This window comes from Pelophylax lessonae (assembly GCF_965119305.1).
Source record: "Pelophylax lessonae genome assembly, chromosome: 6".
In the NCBI taxonomy this organism is placed as follows: Eukaryota; Metazoa; Chordata; class Amphibia; order Anura; family Ranidae; genus Pelophylax; species Pelophylax lessonae.
In genome coordinates, this window is record NC_138773.1 from 177,085,185 (window position 1) to 177,103,236 (window position 18,052).

At 42.5% G+C, this 18,052-nt stretch overlaps 1 protein-coding gene across 1 annotated transcript in view; it reads right to left on the reverse strand.

Moving 5' to 3' along the window:
• The window catches only part of TNRC18 (trinucleotide repeat containing 18), a 399,546-nt gene that overhangs the window by 325,263 nt on the left and 56,231 nt on the right, over window positions 1-18,052 (reverse strand). The window contains exon 4 of the mRNA XM_082260849.1: window positions 6,047-7,702. Coding sequence (XP_082116975.1) covers window positions 6,047-7,702 — 1,656 coding nt within the window. The remainder of the gene's footprint in view (window positions 1-6,046; window positions 7,703-18,052) is intronic.

The window sequence follows — 18,052 nt, forward strand, 5'->3', positions numbered from 1 at the left end:
CCTTGCCCCCATGTTGATGAGGACAAGGGCCTCATCCCCACAACCCTGGCCGGTGGTTGTGGGGGTCTGCGGGCAGGGGGCTCATCGGAATCTGGAAGCCCCCCTTTAACAAGGGGGCCCCCCCAGATCCCGGACCCCCTCCCTATGTGAATGGGTATGGGGTACACTGTACCCCTACTCATTCACCCCATAAAATGCAGTGTATGGAAATAACGACAGGAGACGTTTTGGAAAATTTATTAAAAATCTTCATCCGGCTCTTGTCCTCTCCGGGGGTCTTCTGCTGTCTTCTCCTCTCCGAGGGTCTTCTGCTCTTTTGCGGTCCGCCCTTCTTGTCTTCTCCTCTCCAGGGGTCTTCTGCTGTCTTCTCCTCTCCGGGGGTCTTCTGCTGTCTTCTCTCCGAGGGTCTTCTGCTCTTTTGCTGTCCGCCCTTCTTGTCTTCTCCTCTCCGGGGGTCTTCTGCTGTCTTCTCTCCGAGGGTCTTCTGCTGTCTGCCCTTCTGCTGTCCGCCCTTCTTGTCTTCTCCTCTCCGGGGGTCTTCTGCTGTCTTCTCTCCGAGGGTCTTTTGCTCTTTTGCTGTCCGCCCTTCTTGTCTTCTCCTCTCCGGGGGTCTTCTGCTGTCTTCTCCTCTCCGAGGGTCTTCTGCTGTCCGCCCTTCTGCTGTCCAATCTTCTTGTCTTCTCCTCTCTGGTCTTCTGCTCTTTTGCTGTCGGCTGTCCTTCTTCCTCCGGTCCTCCTCCGACGACGTCTCCAGCGATTATGCCGGCCTCTGGTCTCTGCAGCTTATTATATAGCCATTCGGGGCGTGGCCGCCAGATGACGTCATCGGGAGACCACGCCCCCTTGTGTCACAGATGACGTCATCTGTGACACAAGTGGGCGTGGTCTCCCGATGACATCATCTGGCGGCCACGCCCTGAATGGCTATATAATAAGCTGCAGAGACCAGAGGCCGGCATAATCGCTGGAGACGTCGGAGGAGGACCGGAGGAAGAAGGACAGCCGACAGCAAAAGAGCAGAAGACCAGAGAGGAGAAGACAAGAAGATTGGACAGCAGAAGGGCGGACAGCAGAAGACCCTCGGAGAGGAGAAGACAGCAGAAGACCCCCGGAGAGGAGAGGAGAAGACAAGAAGGGCGGACAGCCACAGAGCAGAAGACCCTCGGAGAGAAGACAGCAGAAGACCCCCAGAGAGGAGAAGACAGCAGAAGACCCCCGGAGAGGAGAAGACAAGAAGGGCGGACAGCAAAAGAGCAGAAGACCCTCGGAGAGGAGAAGACAGCAGAAGACCCCCGGAGAGGACAAGAGCCGGATGAAGATTTTTAATAAATTTTCCAAAACGTCTCCTGTCGTTATTTCCATACACTGCATTTTATGAGGTGAATGAGTAGGGGTACAGTGTACCCCATACCCATTCACATAGGGAGGGGGTCCGGGATCTGGGGGGGCCCCCTTGTTAAAGGGGGCTTCCAGATTCCGATGAGCCCCCTGCCCGCAGACCCCCACAACCACCGGCCAGGGTTGTGGGGATGAGGCCCTTGTCCTCATCAACATGGGGGCAAGGTGCTTTGAGGTGCGGGGTGCAGAGCCCCCCCTGCCCCAAAGCACCCACACCCCCCCCCCCCCATGTTGAGGGTGTGTGGCCTGGTATGATCCAGGGGGGGTGGGGCCGCTCGCTCGTCCCCTCCCCTTTCCTGGCATGCCGGACTGCATGCTCGGATAAGGGTCTGGTATGGATTTTGGGGGGGACCCCACGCCGTTTTTCCGGCGCGGGGCTACCCTCAAATTCCATACCAGACCCGAAGGGCCTGGTTTGGAACCTGGGGGGGAACCCCACGCCGTTTTTTTCCCCATTTTGGCGTGGAGTTCCCCCTCAAGATTCTCACAGTGCAGGTCGCACCGCAAGTCGGATCACCCTGATCCGACCTGCGGTGTGACTTCCATTCAAATCAATAGGCTCCCATAGGGAACCATTGATTTTGAATGGAAGAAAAAAAAACGTATAACGTGGCTTAACGCACGTTAAGCAACGTTATGGAGCCTTATGGAGCCTTTAGCAGCGTCAGACGTTTTTTGCAGCTTGACGCTGGAGCTCCTGAACCCACAGTTCCTGGGTTTTTTTTGGAGCTGTAAAACGCCTATGCCACTTGGAGCTCCTAAAAGCTCTATGTGTGCATGAGGCCATGGAATAACATGGATGGGCGTTCTGCAGCTGCAAAAAAAAAACGTCTGACGCTGCTAAAAGCAGCTGTAAAAACGTCCAGTGTGCATGAGGCCTTATAATCACTTGCAGCAAACGTTGTTTTCATTTTGGGATAAAAGTTTTGCATGAATAAATAAAAGCTGATCATTTTATTCACCCCTGCCAATGTTAAAGTGGTTGTGAAGCCACTGTATAATAAACATACCATTCCCTCTGTTAGCTAACGATATGTGTCCTAGTGTCTGTGCTGGAAAAAAAAAAATGCCTATTTATACCCTATATCAGAGTGTCTCCTGGCGCTCACGTGACTCCTTGGCTCTCTCCTCTCCCAGGCTGACCGTTGTAGCGGGCGGGTCCAAGAACTCCCGCTGATGTCAGCTGGGAGGAGCAGAGAGAGCCGAGCAGTAACGTGAGCACCAGGAGATGCTCTGATATAAGGTATAATTCTGCATTTCTTTTTTCCAGCACAGACACTAGGACACATATCCTTAGCTAACAGAGGGGTGGTATGTTTATTATACAGGTATTCTAGCAGCAGGAAGGAAAGGGGCGGGGAGCAGAGTGGCTCAGAATAGCTGAGAGGCGGGGAGGGGAGGGGGGAGAGCTGAGAGGGGAGCTGCAGATGACGGAGGCATGAAAACAGACACAGGGTCAGGGCTCTGCAGCCACGATAAACCATAGTCAGTTTACAGAGGGAAGTGTAGAACCAGACAGGATCAACCAGGTTTTTTAGATTAAACAAGGGGGCAAATTACAAAGCACAAGCACTGTGCCATTATACATGGTTTAAGGAACCAGGATCTATTTTTTTTTTGGGGGGGGGGTTACAAACACCAAGTTGTTTGCCTCATCCATGTTAACTGATCCCTTCTGCTGGAGAGCTGAAAAAGCTGTGCATTTGAAAAACAGACTTGTTGGCTGGTTCACCAGATGGAAACAATAGAAAGACAGCCTAATAAAAAGACGAATACAGACGTTACATCTAAGAATTGCTACGCTGCAAAAAAAAAAAAAAAAAACATTTGGGTTTAATACCGCTTTAAGCCCTAAAATAAATCCAAAATTAACGGATTATAATATCACATTAGTGCGACCTATGTAACATAGAATAACTGCAATGCTCAAAGCAAACATCTACTTTACTTTACCCAATAGAAAGAGAAATCTTTCCTACTGCAACACAAATAAAAAGGTTTTCTTTTAGCAGAGAATTTGTCTAAGATTAAGACCACTATTCAATCGTTTTCGAACAAAAGCCCCAATCCTGGGGATTGGTATAAGCAACATGCAAACGTCCTGGTACCAAGGTTACATAACCTGCATATTGAGAGTTTTGGCTTGCCTGACCTTACCTCTCCCCATGCATTAAGCACATAATGAAGTTTATTTACTAAAGTCAAATACACTGTGCACCGTAAGTGCACTTCAAGTGCAGTTGCTCTAGATTTGAGGGGAAGCTCTGCTGATTTCTATCATCCAATCGTGTGCAAACAAAAATGCTTTATTTTCCTTGCATGTGATTGGGTATTCTTTGCAAAGTCAAGCTTTACCTCTTTTACTAAGTTCTGGAGCAAATAAACTTGCAGAGCACAGTATATTTGCCTTTAATAAATCAACCTCATTGTCCTAAGGACCCAACACAATGTGCCTCCTATAGACCTTTTTCGCTACTGCACTATGCTTTGAAAACACTAATCAAGGTTCTAGCTAATCGACGAGGACCATGCTATGATTGGGTTTATATGTCCACTGTACTGGAAGTCTTGAGATAGAGTACAAAACTCCTGAAGTACAAATTAAACTGGGTGACAAGCTCTCCTCTCCATTCCCTGTTGGAAGGGGGATGGAGAAAGGGGTTCCCCTCTCCCTGGCCGTATTTGCTTTAATTAGTTCCGGACCAACCGCCACCAATTTACTGTGGCAGGCTGGCCCTCCTGAGCAAACCGACGTAGATCTACGTCGGTCGTGCACCTGCAGCTAGAGGGGGGCGTGCTTTCGGCAGCAGGGACTCCAACGCACGGTGCAGGCGGCTCCGATTGCCGCCTGACCCCTGCGATCGCTCCCCACTGAGAGAGAACAACAGTCAGCTGTTGTAAACCCAGCTGACCGTTCTTCTCTCTGGACTCTGGAATGATCACAGAGTGCCCCCCCCGTCATCCTCAAATCAGACTAGCTGAACTTCAGTGGCCCTGGATGCAAGGCGGACCTGCCTGCCCTGATCTGTGTGCCTATTTTATTGCTTTTTTTCACATGCCCACAGATTGTTGGTATCCAATGATGCTACAGCCGTGGTGGTGCTGGAGGCTGCCTATCTAGGCTCCTATGAGGTTCTTGTGAATCTCCTATATAGAAGTGCCAGCACCCCACTGCCTCTGATGCCTTCCATTAATGCGCTTATCAGGGCTTGGAATTGAATGCATTCGGAGGTACCTCATCAGCAATCCCTGTTTACCTCTCTATGGCTAAACCCTACGCTCCCAGAATTTTTCTCTTTTCCGGACCATACCATTGAGGCTTCCAATGGGATTAAGTATCTCAAAATCTTTTGAAAACCGTACACTGAAACCCTTTGATACCATGAAGCGGCAATAAACCCTCCTCAACTCCTACCTGTTTCAGTACTTACAGCCATGCCATGAGTACCGAGCCCAATTTGGTATATCTATTATCTCTCAACTCCTCTGGGCTGGAAAGTCTCCTGTGAGATGACTGCCTAACTAAGCCTTTATCCACAATATACAAAGCCCTGTTACCCAGCATTCATGAAGGTCTTTTTTAATATACATGTCTTTTGGTTCATAGCTGCAGCAGCTTTAGAAATACATGGGTATGCTCCCCCAAATTTTTTGCCTGTTTATTATGTATTCGGTCTGACCAGACTATCGAGGTTGAGCAACCCTCCCCACCCCCCCACACACACCTGTACTCAATCAGTGTCCACCATCAAGTGGATATAGAAGGAGTCCCCTGTAGTGCATTTGCACATCCTTCCCAGCAAGGAGTATTATCTCCAAGGGTTAGAAAGGCTGGATTCATCTCTTTTTCATGGATAGTGTAGGACCCACTGATAATGGGGTACTTTGACGCAGTAGTGGGCTTGAGCACGATATGGCCATATGGTGGGACCAAACCCCCATTTTTATTTATGGATTGTCTTCAGATTTGGTAGTTATTTCTTTTGCATTTGCGCGCTATTCTTTTTTAATATTCATGAAGGTCTAGACTACTGTAATTTCTAGGTTGCGGGAGGAGGTCCTACAGCTTGATAGGGAGGACTGGGAGAACATCTGGAAACATCCAATGATACAATCAGTCTCTGCTAAAGACCGATACATTTAAAATTCTTAACAGGAATTTTTTTTTCTTTTTTTTTTTTACCCCTCAAGGGTAACAGAATATGCAGCTCTGTTCCATCAAAATGCTGGCAATACACAGTTGGCCCAGTCAATTTTGCCCATGTGATGTGCTTTTGGAACTCCACTTTATTTTTCTCATTTTGGGGTGAGCTTAGATGCTTCATTTTCAAATTGACCACTGTCCCAGTTCCCCTGAACATTGCCATTTCCCCTCCAATGGTGACCTGGGGTATCAATGTAGCCTGATCGGAAACTGAACACGTTTTAGCATTCTAGGAGGTACTCCAGATATGCCGAAATTCTATTTTTGAACTTTACCTCGCTACGGTTGGGAACAGTAGTGAGTATAGGAAAAAAAAAAAACAGACAAGTTTTAAAACCCAAATATCCAAAGCCTGACATACACTTTAACTAAATCAGTCAGTTGGAATACATATGAAGCAGTAACATAAGATATTACACTATCAAAGAAACAAAATGATCCTACCTTTAGAGGAGACTGATTTATTTCCATTGTTATCCTTCTGTCGGGCAACAGCTACAGCAATTCCGACGGGTGGATTACGCACTTCTACTTCTCCTTGGAAACCCACTGTATCCTTTGTAAATGATTTAGTACTTCCAGGTCTATCTGGATCTCTCTTAACATCTTGATGGGACACACTTTGCCCCTTTGCAGCTTTTACTTGAGATTCGTCTGACCTCATGCTTCCAAGTCCCCCAAAAGGGCTTTTCTTGTCACTACTTTTCCAAAAAGCTGCCTCTTTCTCAAAATTTCCACTGTATTTAATAAGGCTCTGCATAGCACAGCCATCTGAGTGAGTAAACGGATATGTATAATCAGAAAGGGCTTTGTTGGAACCCAAAGTCTTTGGTTCCGCACATAGTTTCTTTGCTTCCTCTTTTCCATGACTCGTGAAATGTTGTGCTGATAATCCATCCATTTGTGAAGACCTAAAATCAGTGATTTCTAAATGCTTCACTTTCTGTTCTGAGAGGTTTGCAAGAGGATGTCCCGTGTGCTGATGAGAATCTAAAAATCCAGAGACCTTACATTTTTCTTTAAATTGGTCGCTTTGCCTGCAGTAGGTAGTACCAGTATCTTTTGTAGATATAGAGGTTCTTTTTTCTAAAGAATTAACCCCAGGAGTGTCTATCAACGAATCAGATACACCTTGACTTTTTATGGAGGAGTTACAGCAAATTACAGACCCCTTCTCCCTAAACACCTCCACTCTTTTAAGTTCACGGTTAGAAACTTCCTGCAGAAAATGTGAATATAAGACTTCGGCTTTTTCATCCAGCTTGCCAATTTCTTTTCCTTTAAAGTCATGGATTTGGTTGCCAAATTGTGTAGAATTATGCTGTTCCTTCAACACCTCAAAAGGAGGCTCACAAGTTGGGGTTACCGTGGTCTTTATCTTATCACTGTCCTTGCTTTGTCCTTTGATGTTGTACATGGAAGTGGGGAGATGCTGTGAAGGAACTGGGGAAGAAGAACCTATTTTACACAAATTTGCGGGATGTAAAGAAGAGCAGCTGCACAAGACATTCAAAGTAGTAGCTGGTGTCACTGCAGAATCACTACGTTTTGCTCGATTTAAACTTGCAGGTAGCATAGTCTTTACATTTTCATCAAGCCTGCTTGCATCTTTGACACATTTGTCATCCTCAGAGCCAAGCGATTTAACAAATGAATCACTCCCATGGTTACAACTACTTAACAGAGAGGTCTGAAGAGTATGTGAAGACTTTTCACTGCTACCCGAACAGTGGATCAAAGCCTGCTCAGAAATGAAGGAAGAAATATGGTCCCCAATCTTAGGCACCCTAGGAAGACCACTTTTCTTCCTCTCTTTTTCCATTTTAGTCTCTGAATCATGATCAACCATTTCACCAGAAAATGCCTCATCAGATAGTCGTCCATCTTTTTTTGATGTGCCCATCAGCTGAGTGTTACACAACAGTTCATTTCTGCAAAACTTTTCTTTAGAGTCTTTGGAAGCATCTCTTGAATTTTTGAAGGAGTGACACATAACATCATTCTCATTTAAACGGGAATTCTGTGTCTGGTTTGTCGAAGTCTTCCCTATAGATAGCCGAGGATGATACGTTGACAAGGGAGCAGAAAAGCAAAAGCCATCTAGAAAAATTATACAAAAAAGAAGCTTAGTGGTAGAAATTACTTTCAGGTTATTTACAATTGTGTAAATTTGCATTTACAATTGTGTAAAAAAAAAAAAAAAATATCTCTCTTCTACCTAAAGCAGTATTAAACCCTGACTTTTATAGGAGTTCTAGTGCATTAATAAAACATTCCCCAACACTTTACACTTACAAGTATCATTCATTGATGCCAACGGCCCCACATCGAAGAGCACCCTTACCCTAAATGTCCTGTTGGAGACAACATGCACTGAGCACCAGGACACAAATGACAGCACAAGTTTGTCATCCAATGCTGCATGCCTGTGTGTTACTAGGATGCATACAATGCACTAGCAAACAGCGTGCATTTGTCTCAAATCCTGGTCAGGAATGCGCATGCAAAGGAGGCTTACACAGGACTCTTCAAGGGAAGGCAGCCACCCTGGAACTGGACAGCAATACTAGTGCTGAGGGAAACCAATACATTCTGAAGAAAGGAAAAATGGCACACAGAAGAAGCAGCATACGTGTGTGGAGATGTGTTTTTTGATGGGGATGTAGGAAATGATTGCCCAACAACAGGATAGACATGAGGGGTTCAGGGTTAAATGGATCCAGTGGGTTGTATACATGGAAACATAGAAGTAGGCTTCTGACCTGATTTGAATTTTATCATTTTCTGATTTGAGGAATAGATAGGTAAGCGCGTTTTTTTTTTTTTTCTGTTTATTTTTTTAAACGAGAAAGCTTTTTTTTTTTTCTCTTTATTGAGTGGTCTAAGTACCAAGGTATGGAAATGGGACATGCTATTATCCTATATTTAGTAGTTAAACTCATAGCAAAAAAAAAAAAAAAAGCACAGGTACAAATAAGAGTAAGTTGTTCTATACAAATATATAAGTATGTACCAGCAAAAGAAAAAAAACTTAAGTCAACAAAAAGGGTAGAAGGGAAGAAAGGAACGAATTGAGGGTGATCACAGTAATAAAAAAAAAAAAATAATAAAGAAAAAAGCTAAAAAGAAAAAAACACTTGATTTTATTTAAAAAACAAATGTCACATGTGAGATTGCAGGTTATATGCAGATCAAAGTACACTCCTTTGATTTTCACATAAAAACTATTCTAAATTGTAACAATAATTCTGTCACAGCATATTATTGAAGCCTATAAATAGTTTGCAGACTTTATTTAAACAGTTTTCTCGGTCAGTGCTTTAGTAACAAGAGTGGCAACAGGCTGGTAAACTGAAAGCTGGCCCCAGTGATTTTGCCAAGTACGGCAGTGGGGGAGATGGCACTTGGACATACAATGCATGCCCAAGGTACTTAGATGAAGTGTTTTAAACATGTACATTTAAGGTCTTCAGGTTGGTAAATGTAAAGAGATTAGAGGTGGTTGGATAAATCGAATGCTTAAATAGATTTTAAGGAGTATTTCAATTCAACATTTCATATTCCTGATATGTACCATGTACTTGCTTGAAACAATATCCTGTTCTCTTTGTATTGCTTCCTTTGTGGGAAATCCCTGGTGTCCCTGCCAGTCTGTTTTTCTAATAAAACCGGACCAAGCTAAGCAGGAGAGCATGCCGTGGTCAGTTCCCTAGCTATACTGGGACCTGAGTGTGCTCTCCTCAAATTATCAGACTTTTCCTAACACCCCCTGCACAGCCTTACACTGGGAAGATCAGCGGAATGCAGTTTCTCCTCCCCCAGCTCTTATGCAGCTGAGAACAGTGGGAATGTAAAAAAGGGGGAGAAACCAGCGCTATGGATAAAAAACTCAGAGACTTAGAATACTTAGGTTGCAGCCACCAACCAACCCCTAAAGTTTAGGGGTCAAATGTAATATATGAGGGGGAGATAGTTGGAAACAGCGCTACCTTTGATGTGTATAGTGAGAACAAACCATATATAGGTTATGTGCAAACCAAAAGTGCTAGTGCAAGGATAAATATGTGCAGAAATGATGCTCATGCAAAAATATATAAACTCTAAAAACTAGCCGGATATTAAAATACAAATGATGCTAGTGCAGATATTTAATATTGTGACAAGATATGGTACAAATAGTAATAAATATTAGTGAAGTAACATAAAAATATTAAATAAAAGTGATCAATCCCAATAAAAAATAGTTCGGTAGAAATTGTGATAGTGATGGTGAGTTCCGATTGCTGTGTTCCCAAAACTACTAGAGGTCGCACTTACCCCTCAGCAGGATAGTATTAATGGCTGCATAGGGTAGGCATATAAAAAAAACTCTCAGACCTGTCCCCAATCTGTCCTTACGGACCGATGGATCCCATCTGAGTGTAAGGGAAAAAACCTAGGCCCTAGGGCGGAACCTAACGTCAACGTCACTTCCGGTCCGCAGCTCGCCGTGTGTGGAACGCGGAAGCTCCTCCCGCGCTGCTTGCATCTGTCTGAGACGATCTGCTACAGCCGCATCTCAAGTGTGAGTTACTACTGCTCCCTTTTGTGATTTCTAATTACATGCTACACTAAGAGGTTTTTTCCCTTACACTCAGATGGGATCCATCGGTCCGTAAGGACAGATTGGGGACAGGTCTGAGAGTTTTTTTATATGCCTACCCTATGCAGCCATTAATACTATCCTGCTGAGGGGTAAGTGCGACCTCTAGTGGTTTTGGGAACACAGCAATCGGAACTCACCATCACTATCACAATTTCTACCGAACTATTTTTTATTGGTATTGATAACTTTTATTTAATATTTTTATGTTACTTCACTAATATTTATTACTATTTGTACCATATCTTGTCACAATATTAAATATCTGCACTAGCTTATTTGTATTTTAATATCCGGCCAGTTTTTAGAGTTTATATATTTTTGCATGAGCATCATTTCTGCACATATTTATCCTTGCACTAGCACTTTTGGTTTGCACATAACTATATATGGTTTGTTCTCACTATACACATCAAAGGTAGCGCCGTTTCCAACTATCTCCCCCTCATATATAACAGTGGGAATGTGGTCGCTTATGAAAATAGGGTACTTATTTCTCTCTATGCATAGATGTTTTGCCTTTAATTTCTACTTTAAGCTGGATGCGTTGCTTTACAAGGTGAGGATTTACCATCAGTTTAAAGTCTGTTTTTCATTTGTATATTACTTATCTAATGCAAATTGCTTTTTCCATATTTACAGAATTTTATTACCTACAGCTGTCCATAGATGGTCCCTTTTTTCAGCCAGCAAAAAAAAAAAAAAAGCCAGGTTGTATTCTGAAAGCAGGGCCCAGTAATTTCAGGGTCTTGGCAATCTTCTTCTAGCCTAGGCCAGTGATGCGAACCTTGGCACCCCAGATGTTTTGGAACTACATTTACGATGATGCTTAACTATACTGTAGAGTGCATGAGCATCATGGGAAATAGAGTTCCAAAACATCTGGGGTGCCAAGGTTCACCATCACTGGCCTAGGCTATCTTTATGTAGATCAAAATTCTTGTTTTCAGATCCTCAGAGAGTTCTTTGCCATGAGGTTCAATGTTGAACTTCCAGTGACCAGTATAAGAGAGTGATAGCGATAACACAAAATTCAACACACCTGCTCCCCATTCACACCTGAGACCTTGTAACACTAACGAGTCACATTACATTGGGGGAGGGAAAATGGCTAAGTGAGCCCAATTTGGACATTTTTACTTAGGGGTGTACTCACTTTTGTTGAAAGTGGTTTAGACATCAATAGCTGTGTGTTGAGTTATTTTGAGGGGACAGCAAATTTACACTGTTATACAAGCTGTGCACTCACTACTTAACATTGTAGGAAAGTGTAATTTCTTCAGTGTTGTCAAATAAAAAATATAATAAAATATTTACAAAAATGTGAGGGGTGTACTCACTTGTGAGATACTGTATATTGCCCATTGTTTGGTAAAATATGAAAGATGATCTTAGATCTTAGAGTACATAGATACCAAACATGACATGCTTTAAAATTGAGCACGCCCGTGCACTGGCAACAAACCACGTACATTTATAAAAGCCTTTAAAAATCGTTACAGGTTACCACTTTAGAAGAAAAAAAAAAAAAATTGGGGTCTATTAGACTCTAGAGCTCTCCTCTGCCCTTAACCCCAGCCCTATTTCGGACACTTTTTGTTTACAAGTTAAAACCAGTATTTTTTCCTAGAAAACTACTTAGAACCACCCAAACATTATATATATTTTTTTAGCAAAGACTCTGGAGAATAAAATGTCGATCATTGCAATATCTTTTGTCACGCAGTATTTGCGCAGCGGTCTTTAAAACGCCATTTTTTTGGGAAAAATTTAGAAAAATCACATTTCACTGCATTTAAAAAATACTAACCAGTAAAGTTAGCCCATTTTTTTTTGTATATTGTGAAAGATGATGTCACGCCGAGTAAATAGATACCCAACATGTTACGGTTTAAAAATCCGTGGGATGGTGACAAACTACGGTCAATAGAGATCTCAATAGGCGACACTTTAAATTTATTTAACGGTTACCAGTTTAGAGTTAGAGTGTAGCTCTTTTTTTTTTTTTTTTTTTTAATTACAGTAAACCCCTGCTCCATCGTGGTTCAGTTTTTGCAGTCCCGGTATATTGCGTTTTTTTTGTAATGTTATTTTACTATATAAATCATTAAAAATGAAATATTTTTGTGTTTTCCATTGCTCTTGCTATGTCTCTCAGTATCTTTTATGTGTTTAAATGAGTTTCTATTGTTTTAAAAGTGTGTTTAAAGACCTTAAAATGCTTTTACACGTACAGTGACAGTAAAAAAAACATGTCTACAATGCATTTTAATAGGGTTTTTCTATTTCGCGGATTTTCACTTTTCGCAGCAGGGTCCGGAACGTAACCCCCGCAATGGAGGGGGGTTTACTGTATTGCCCACGCTCTGGCGATCGCGGCGATACCTCACACGTGTGGTTTGAACAGCGATTTCATTCGCGGCTCGATTTCCGTATACGTTTTTTTGTGCGCAAGCTAACGGTGACGGCTAAAAATTTTTTTTTTTTTTTTTTTTAAATCTGATCACTTTTATTGCTGTCACAAGCAATGTAAACATCCCTTGTGACACCAATATGTAGTGACAGGTAGTCTTTATGGAGGGATCGAGGGTCAGACCCTCGACCCCTCCACTACACTTCCATGTATGCAAAACGCTGAAAACGGCATTTTTGCATACAGCCGTTTTTTTAAATTTGCTGCCTTTTGCAGCACAGTAACCCGGAAGTGACGTCATGTACGCCGCCTCAGTGTTACATCATCGGAGACCCGATCGGACTCCATCCAGCTGGCGGACGTGGCGGCTTGGTGCTCGGGGCTCCCGGTGGGACGGGAGCCCCGAGCAAAGTCACGGAAGGCGGGGCGGGGGTACGTCCCCTCCCACTCGCCCGGGTATAGTTACCGACGGAAAGCCGACGGGCGGCTCTAAACCACGGTACCGGGATGGTGTCTCTAGCTAGAGGCATCATCCCGGTATACTACCGCAAAGTCTGCCGACGTGTGTATATATACGTTAGTATGCGGTAAGTGGTTAAAGCATGTGACCACACCAAGATTGGTGTGATGAGATGCTTTCCCAATTTCCCGATGGTGCTGTTTATATCTGGCAAAACCAAAATCATGAAATGCTTGTAGCTTCCGGTATCTTAGGCCATAGAGATGATTGGAGCCATTCTGGTCTCCAATCAGCTCTATGGTCAGCTGACAGAACAACCAGCTGCAGTCTCGGGTTATCCGGTGGGACAGGAGAGCCCAAGAAAACCATGGAAGGTGGTAGGGGGGTCTAGTGGCTAATTATCTGCTAGGATTGCTTTTACATGAAAATCGGCCGCTGGCTGTAAAAAACCATACCAGAATGTGTATGGTATGCCCACCATTAGACCTCCCAGCATCCACCCACTTCTAATGATGGGCATATATGCAATGGTCTTTTTTTTCGTTCAGCCCAAGTGAATGAAAAAAGAAAGAACATAGCAGGTTCCTCCATTCGCATTGATCGGTCTATGTGGATAAAGAAATCTCTGCCAAGAAAAGTGTTAAAATATATAGCGAAGCAGAGGGGGGGGGATCTGCCCTCTGTGTCCACCCCATCCCCTATGCTTCACCATATACAGTGCCTTGCAAAAGTATTCACACCCTTGACTTTTTACCTATTTTGTTACATTACAGCCTTAAGATCAATGTTTTGTTAATCTGAATGTTATGTGATGGATCAGAACACAATAGTCTAAGTTGGTGAAATGAGATTAGAAAAATATATACATAAAACTATATTTTACAAATGGAAAACAGAAAATTGGCATGTGCGTTTGTATTCACCCCTTTGTTATGAAGCCCATAAAAAGCTCCAGTGCAACTAATTACCTTCAGAAGTCATAATTTGTGAAATGATGTCCACCTGTGTACAATTTAAGTGTCACATGATCGGTCATTACATATACACATCTTTTTTGAAAGGCCCCAGAGGCTGCAACACATAAGCAAGAGCCACCACTAACCAAACACTGCCATGAAGACCAAGGAACTCTCCAAACAAGTAAAGGACAATAAGTATATGTCAGGGTTAGGGTATTAATAAATATCCTAATCTTTGATGATCCCCAGGAGCACCATCAAATCTATCATAACCAAAAAAATGGAAAGAACATGGCACAACAGCAAACCTGCCAAGAGACGGCCGCCCACCAAAACTCACAGACCGGGCAAGGAGGGTGTAACAAATGTAAGGGTAGGGTAGTTGTGCCTTAGTGAGATATGAAGTGATCTGTAGAAGTAGTATAATTGTAGTATTCAGTAATCAGTCATACACATATGTCCTTTTATTAGCATTTGAAAAGGACAGGACCAGTCTCTAGGATAGAGGTGACACCTAGATGCCAATAAAAGTCTCCCATACAAGTAAACAAAAATTTAACCTTCCTGAAGCCTCAAAGACAAAAATTGTCACCTTCCTGGAGCCTCAAAGAAAACTGCTAGTCATCATTACTACAAGGATTCGCAGGGGACAATGATAGGCTCCAAACAGTCTGCAAGCTTTGATTGGCATCATCAAATCTAAGGAATGTATTTTATCTCTCATAATAGGTAAAATATTAGTGGCAGAGAGATGAAAATAATTCCTTCTGATGGTTCACGTGTTGGGCTACAAGTACATGTAAATCTGTAATTGTAGAGTTTAGAATCCTAGAGAAACGCACAAAACTGTTATATGGCGCCTAATTACGGCAGGCAGGCAGTGTTTGGTACTTTTTAAATGTGTTGGTCAGTGATTGCAGCGCTGCTACAAAGTGTTCAAGTGCATAAATATCATAAAGTTCTCTAATACATAAATAATAAATCATTAAAATAATATTCCATAAAGTGCAAATATGTATACTGTGCTAAATTACTTGTTAAATCTCACAAAAAACAAGTGCAAAATGGTGCTATACTAAAGTCCATATAATAGTCCTTTTTCCAAATTATAAAAGTGCTGGTGCTTATTTCGTGCTGCTTGTGGGGTTTCCCCCTTTGTAGATCTACTTACCACAATGTGGCTATAAAAAGCAGGAAATGTTGGTCATGGTAATCCTTGGACTCATTATGGGTTGCTGTATATCCGTAAGAATCCTTTTCCAAATGTGATAATCCCAGGTGTCCTCATAAAAACAAAAGGCTTTCCATAGTGAAGACCGTTTAAAATTCAGATTTATTGAGGTAAAAATACAATGGGATACTCACAAACATGTTAAAATACAAAGACATGTACACTCGGCTCGGTGGTTAGCTGCTCCTTCAGCGTGCGCTTCACCGACTGGATATCACGTGACAGACCGCTCGGCCAATGGCTAGACGCGTTTCGCTGTTGAACACAGCGTCTTCTGTAGGTTCTGAAGCGCACGCTGCGGGAGCAGCTAACCACCGAGCCGAGTGTACATGTCTTTGTATTTTAACATGTTTGTGAGTATCCCATTGTATTTTTACCTCAATAAATCTGAATTTTAAACGTACCTGGAGTATCTGTACATAGGACGACAATAAGCCGTACGCTCCATAGAGTTGGGCTTTATGGCCAGAAGAAAGTCATTACTTTCAGCAAAAAACAAAATGGCACGTTTTGGTTTGCGAAAAGGCACGTGGGAGACTCCCAAAATGTATGGAGGAAGGTGCTCTGGTCTGAGGAGACTAAAATTTAACTTTTCGGCCATCAAAGAAAATGCTATGTCTGCCGCAAACCCAACACATCACGCAAAGAACACCATCCCCACAGTAAAACATGGTGGTGGCAGCATAATGCTGTGGGGATGTTTTTCAGCAGCGGGGACTGGGAAACTGGTCAGAGTTGAGGGAAAGATGGATGGTGCTAAATACAAGTATATTCTTGAGCAAAACCTGTACCACCTGATACATCAACACAAACTTTTGCAATTTGAGGCCCTTCCTGCCCATACACATCAAATAAAACACAAAATTATTTGCACATAAAATTTCTGGCAACTTATCTATGCTTAATCTTCATGCCTACCACTTGGTGGCAAATCTGACACATTTTCCACATTTATATGACCTTCATCATTTACCACATTGGGCTATTTTAGATCTCATTGAGGTTCATCCCACTCAGTTACCATCCTTGCCTTGGCTACCCCCTTCTTCCAGACCAAGGTCTTTGAATCTAGTTTTGTCCTTCACAAATAAAAACTGGGACTCTGTCAAACTTTTTGTGATTTTTAAATGCACCTTCTCTGGATGTATTTTTCATGCCTCTTATGATGCTGTTTTTACTACCTAATTGTTCAATAAATGTGGACTCTGTTGCTATTTTTTTGTCTGTACAATGTACATATTTTTACTAAAACGCTTATTTTATGTCACTTGTAGCTTGCTAGATGCAGTGATGACATTCCAAGCTGTATGGTATTTGGGCAAGAAGGAAAGTCTCAATCTCAATATGATGGTCTGGTGCATAGAGCACCCACTGCACTGGGCATGGTGACATACATCTCTTCTTTGGACTGGGCTAATGGTTACTTTTAGATATCAATGGCTAAGAAAGAGTGACCTATTATGCCTATTGGACTTTATTAGTTCAAGTACATGCCCTCTGGCCTAGCCAAAGCTCATTGGGAACATACATTTCTATATGGTTCAATCTTGACAAGATCTGTCAATTTACCCATTTGCACATAAGGGTAAAACAAAATCAATGCCTATGCCCAATTTTGACATGTGTTCGTAAAACCGTACATATCACCACAACTACTTTGTGCATGCAGGTGGATTATACCTCGTTTTTTTCAGGACGAATTGGGCTCTCATTTGATGGTAAATGGCAGTGGATATCTCCTGATTATTTTTTATTATTATTTAAAAGGAAAACTGGATATGCTGGCTATATGGATAGCACAGCAAAGCTTCAAACTCAAGCCTAATTTATCCCAAGGAACAACTGAGCAGATTCACTATCGCATGGAATATTTATGTTTGATATGAAATATAACATGTAATATTAAACATGTAAAATCACTAAAGTTAAATGCTGCATTTGTGGCAAATACCACACACGCACCATATACTTGCTGCAAATTGCGTCATTACCTTAAGGTCAATTCATAAATATTAATAGATTAAAATTGTGTTTGTCTAACCATTTAACACACGTACAAAATTATAAGTAAAAGATTAGATTCTAAAGTCCAATTCTTTATTACAAAAAAAAAAAAAAAAAAAGGTTTATACTTGCCTTCTTTGTGCAATGGTATTGCACAGAGCCACCCCCTACCTCCTCTTCTGGGGTCCCCTGCCACCAATCTTGGCTCCTCCTCTTCCTTGTCCGCCCCCCATAGCATAGACACACAGAGCGCATCTCAGCCCTGTCTCCACTCACTGGATTAGACTGACAGCAACAGGAGCCAATGACTCCTGCTGTTCTCAGCAAAGCCTGTGAGTTAGGTACAGTACATGATAACTTATTTTCTGGGAATCTTCCAGGGCAGCATTGGGAGAAGGCTCCTCCCACCTAAAAGCAGGAATACATCATCCACCATAATAAAAAAAAAAAAAATCAATCATACCTCTGAGTCTTCGTAATATAACAGTACCAAAGAAACAACAGTAGTTCTAAATACTGTAAATTAACACAAAGTGCAAAATGCAGTCAACAGAATAAAAGCATAGGGACTGGAAGCTGTACTGCCCTGAAAGATTTTCAGAAAAATTAGTTAGCCAAGGTCTTCCTCCGTTCTTTTGGTTTTCTCCAGATTGGATCGAGACACCTTCTTGCAGGCTGTAATAGGTTTCTTCTTTTTTGTTGCATTGGCACAGAAGCATAATAATATCCTGGGATCTGTGA